At 27.8% G+C, this 5391-nt stretch overlaps 1 protein-coding gene across 1 annotated transcript; it reads right to left on the bottom strand.

Moving 5' to 3' along the window:
* Positions 1–3510: 3510 nt before the first annotated feature.
* Positions 3511–5120, bottom strand: LOC127103986 (probable WRKY transcription factor 13). Its single transcript, XM_051041213.1, has 3 exons — positions 4752–5120; positions 4420–4668; positions 3511–3881 (listed from the first exon to the last, which is right to left on the bottom strand). Exons 1-3 carry the CDS (start codon positions 5039–5041, stop codon positions 3710–3712), a joined length of 711 nt encoding a protein of 236 aa, XP_050897170.1. The 5' UTR covers positions 5042–5120; the 3' UTR covers positions 3511–3709.
* Positions 5121–5391: the final 271 nt, after the last annotated feature.

Here is a 5391-nt window from a genome sequence, read left to right as displayed (position 1 = left end):
GAGAGAGAGTTGTTGCTGTCAGTGATTTTTGATAGAGAGCGCCATTGTTGTTGCCGATTTTGGATCGAGAGTGTCGCTGTTTTCGTCAGTTTTGGATATGAGAGAGAGAGAGAGAGATGCTGTAACTTTCTTTCTCGTGAACTATTTGTGTAGTTAGTGGATTAATCCTAAAAATCAAAGCGAAATGACAAAATTACCCTTGCAAATTAGATGAATTATGAAAATACAACACAATGTATTGTCCCTTTGTCTGTCAACATATGATTTCTGTAAAAAAATAGTATACAGGACTATGATTAGTCAGACTAAAAATATTTTGATCATTTTAGAGTGTAACTAAATATTTAAGAAATATTACTAACAAAATCTTATTTTATTAATATTGTAATATAATAGTAAAATAGTTTTAGAAAATAAAAAAATTATTTATCTTACATCACAATAGATTTTTATGTTATAAAAAAAAATGAATGGGTAAATAAAAACTAACAATCATGAGTTTAATAAATCTTTTACATGAAGAGAGATTAGAATTATGACTAGTTTGTTTTAGATTAAAAATAAGTGATTTTTTAATTAAATATTTAAATATTTTAATTTTAGAGGTTTTTAAAAATAAAAACCATTTAAAAAAAATTATCTTCTTTTAGATACTTAAATGTATAAAGTTTTTAAATTTTAAAAACTAAAAATAACATATAATATAATATAAATGATTGTACATGATTATTAATAAATAATTGTACATCAGTTTTTAAAATATTTGTGTCACTTTACTATAAAAAAAATTAGGGGTGTAGGTTTGAAAATGGTTTGGTCTAACCTGTTCAAATTTTAATGAGTTAGGCTTTGTCTTCAAATCTGTAATCTCATAGAACAATCGAATCAAACTGACCCGAAAATTTATGAGTTGGGTTGGGTAAAGTTGGATTTGTAGGTTATATATATATATATATATATATATATATATATATATATATATATATATATATATATATATATATATATATATATATATATATATATATATATATATATATATATATATATATATATATATATATATATATATATATTTTTTTTTTTCAATTATAAAAAATTGTAACATAATTCAACACAATTACACATATTTCTAATACTCAAATTAGATGAAACACATCATATAATGTTTAATAAAATTCGTCCATATGCCATAACACTTAATAATAGTAAAAAATTCCATAAAATATATCATTTTCATAAAATATGTAACTTATAAATGATACAAAAGAAAATAACAAACAACACTTAGTCTTAAAATTATATAAACTCGTTGGTCTAGTAGTAGTATTGATGATGAATAAAAAAATTGGCAAAATTGTAGTGTGTAATGATTAATGGGTTAAATAATCTTTTGGTCTCAGCAAATTAGCGAGTTTTTGATTTTGATCTTGTATTTTTTTTTTTGTATGAGTCTTAAACTTCTCTTAAAAAGGCAAAATATCAAAAGTTAGTCCTATAAGGATTTGAACTCATGACTATTGTAATTATTCCTCTAGACCAACCATTCCATTTAATGGTTACATTGCAACAAAACTATATATTTCATAAGAATTTCAGTATTTAATAAATTACTTAATATTTTAACTATTAATGATTAATTAATTTATTTCAACTATAAATTACTTAATATTCTACTAAGTGCTTCAACTCATGCACTTGCGGTCCTTGTTTACACTAATTGATGTTCATGAAATATGAGCATGATAATGATAATCAGATACATAAAATGCATGAATGTACTTGCATAAGTGTATATATATGCATGAGTGCATTTGTTTTGGAAAATACTTCACCACCATGCATACATAAAAATAACATTGATACTTTGAGAAATTAAGAATCCAAACCTTATTTCAAAAACAAACATGAAGATGAAACTTTAATGGAAGATGATGGTGAGAGAAATAGTAAATAATAAAGTTACATAATCAAACTACCAAAAATGATTATGGTTTGAAATGGTGGAGCACTAAATAAACATACATGAATACCTCATAAACAAACCCATATGTTCTCGTCGATTTGAAAAAAATGATGGGTTTGTATGAGGGTTGGACATGAAGATATGAATTCAAACCCAGATTTAGGGACTAAAAAAAAAAAAAAATTAGGATACAAGGACTAAAGTAAAAAACGCGCCAATTTATAAGGACGAAAATAATATTTAATCCAAAATTTTGGGTTTGTGTTCATATCTTCATCCCTAACCATCATACAAACCCTGAATTTTTTCAAACCCAAAATTATTCCTTGTTTATTTCTTATTTTTTCTTTTCATAAAAATGATTTCTCACACTTCTATCAAGACCAAAGACTACCACTGTACAATACAAATCTACCATCAATTCTATTAGGTGATAAAACTTGCAAACTCATATTCCATCATTAAAAATAACAACTAAATAAAATGAAACAGAGCAAAGTTATGTATTGAGGATTTAGAACGGAGTAAATTTACCAATTTAATACGCAACCATGGATGAAGGTGCAGAGGAAGAAGAAGAATACAAATTAGAGGAGAGGAAGAAGAAGAAATTCAAATTGCAAAATCAATTTATTTTTGGATTTAGTCCTCATTCCCATTATGTAATATATAGATATGCGTTGCAAATATATAATAAGAAGCATAGGTGGCTTAATGGAGAGACATCTTTGTTGTAAATAAAAGATCCATGGTTTGAACCCTCTTGGAATCATTTATCAAACAAAATTAAACATATAGGGACTCAGACAAAAAAAACTTACAGGAACCAAACCTCTAAATCCTATGGGAAATAGGTCTAAGCCTACACTAACAAATAGTCAATGCCACCTAACAAACAACAAACAAATGATCAAGCGACTCTCCATGACCATGACACACCACTATCAACTTAAAAAATAGAACGCCTACGCCTACCGAGATTTAGTCTAGTCAACAACCTGTCTTGCAACAACCGCTAAGAGAACACAACAATTTTGGAGAACATTAAACTAACCGATTAGGAAGCTAGCCTCATAATCATTTGATCCGACCTACTCCTACCCCATCCGTAAGAGATAAGAGATGATCATAGGCTGACCTTGTTGAAAACTTCCCGCTAGAGTTAGGATTCCAAGCCCAAATGTCCTATTGATTTGATTTGACCACTCTCAATGAGTCCAACCAAAGTTTGTAGGAATTCAATCTCCCAAACAAGCATATTCTTTCTCCAACTAAAATTTCACTCCACCTCCCAAATCCCCATCCTACCCATCACCTAATTTTTTTTCTCTCTGAGATGATGAACAACCTCTCAAACGATACACACAACGATATATCCCCGATCCATGATAGATCAATATATCATGTCAAAATCGGGTTTTTTGTACCATTCCCCCCACCTTTCTATCAGAAGAGGCAAACCAGTCTATTGTTAACATAACATTGCATCAAAGTCATTCCATATATATTTCATATAACCAAAATGTGATTAAACAAAGCAAGACTAGAAAATCAACGGTACTCATCATATATAGTATGCTTGGAAGGGATGAAAAATCAGCATGTCAAGATACATTACATTACACTCCTTTTCTCTATACTTATTGGAAGATTCATCTCTACAAAGCACACCTATATAGCTAGTTTTTAAATCATAAAACAAACATATACATAGAAATATATAATAACGAAGCATGCACTATACTACCATAAGAAACTCTCAAATTGAGAATTATTTTGAGATTCTTCAAGATCATTTGATGGAGTGTGTACATGTCTCCCTTCATATGTGGTTATTACCATCCTTGGATCTTCCTCTAAACGCTCCACACGTTTCTTTACACGACAATTCTCTTGTGTGCAACGGTAATAGCTTCTGCATATTAATTAATCACACAATTAATTTGCTAATAATACTAGCTAAACTTATAAACTCTTTATTTTATTTTTCACTCAAACATCATGATTATATGAAGATCATAATTTACATTGCCAACGTTTCAACCTCTCCTTGGAACTAATTTCTTTTGCATATGCATGTAATGAGAGGAATCATTAAATTATTACTTTAAAACCTTTCTGGAACCAGTAAATCGTAAAGCTAACTAATTATGAAGAAAAAAAATATGAAGAAAAGATAGGTGTGAAGATTGGAGAGAGAACTATCAGCTGTAAGTTTAGAACATAATGAATACAAAGTTAAAGTTTTTTTAACATTTAAATTTAAACTATTACTTTAAGGTTTTAAAATTTAAATCGTCCTTAATTAGATATGTTAAAATACAAAACTGAACATCAGTTTTTGAATTTAAATTACTTTTTAAAATTTAAATATATATATATATATATATATATATATATATATATATATATATATATATAAATGGAAAATATAGGAGTTTTTCTTTTGATACCTTGGGTGTTGTGTGTTCTTTACAACTTTTTGTCCATACTTTCTCCACTTGTAACCATCATCCAAGACATCAACATCAGCACTCAGTGTCTTGAAGCAAAACCTAGGCTCTCTCACTTTCTTTCTTCCCTTCATTTTCTTCATCTTCATGCTAGAACAAACCCCCAAATGATAATTATCATGAACTACTCCACTTCTCTTATCATTATTATTGAAGTAATGATCACCTACTCCTCCTCCTAATATTGCCCTATGTTAAACACACAACATATATGATATAATATTTCTATAGGAAGATAATAAAAGGTTAATTAATTAAAAAAAAATTCTCACCATGGATTTATAGTTGATCTATGCAAGGATATGAATTGAGTAGTTGCAGCTTGAACGCTTGGAGTGAGGTATTCTTTTGATTTTTGAGGAGTGGTTGTTGTGAGTAGGGTTTGCGATGTAGAATCTGATGATATTTCAGATGTAAGTGAAGAAGCTATGGAAGTGAAAGCTTTCAAAGATTGATTATTGCAACCCAAAGAAGGGAAAGTTAGGTTTGTTGGGAAAGGAATGAACCCCATTTGTTGAGGATTATGCTCCTCAAATAAATTGTTAATAACAATTTCAGACATCACTTCTTTTAATTTTTTCCTACCCAATTCTTTCTCTATATATAAAGAAGTTGGTGATCTTTCTGTGCAAGAGGTTAGGTGTAACTTATATAGAAAGCCATGATATATATCTATATATATCTATATATATATATATATATATATATATATATATATATATATATATATATATATATATATATATATATATATATATATATATATAATTTTTGTTTTTTGTGACTTTTAAAACCTATAAAAATGGTAAAATAAAAATTACATGCTATTAGTACACCATTTTTACACTAAATATATACACTGTATTTTTTTAAATAAAAAATATTTTTTATAATTAGTTCGTGACCGTGAAC

Source organism: Lathyrus oleraceus, chromosome 7, assembly GCF_024323335.1.
Source record: "Lathyrus oleraceus cultivar Zhongwan6 chromosome 7, CAAS_Psat_ZW6_1.0, whole genome shotgun sequence".
Classification (NCBI taxonomy): domain Eukaryota; kingdom Viridiplantae; phylum Streptophyta; class Magnoliopsida; order Fabales; family Fabaceae; genus Lathyrus; species Lathyrus oleraceus.
This window is presented reverse-complemented; position numbering and strand designations above follow the sequence as displayed.

Coding starts and splice junctions, on each gene's coding strand:
- LOC127103986 (XM_051041213.1), bottom strand. CDS start 5,041: ATGTCTGAAATTGTTATTAACAATTTATTTGAGGAGCATAATCCTCAA. Junction 4,669..4,751: donor AGATCAACTATAAATCCATG/GTGAGAATTTTT, acceptor TGTTTAACATAG/GGCAATATTAGGAGGAGGAG. Junction 3,882..4,419: donor AAGAACACACAACACCCAAG/GTATCAAAAGAA, acceptor ATTAATATGCAG/AAGCTATTACCGTTGCACAC.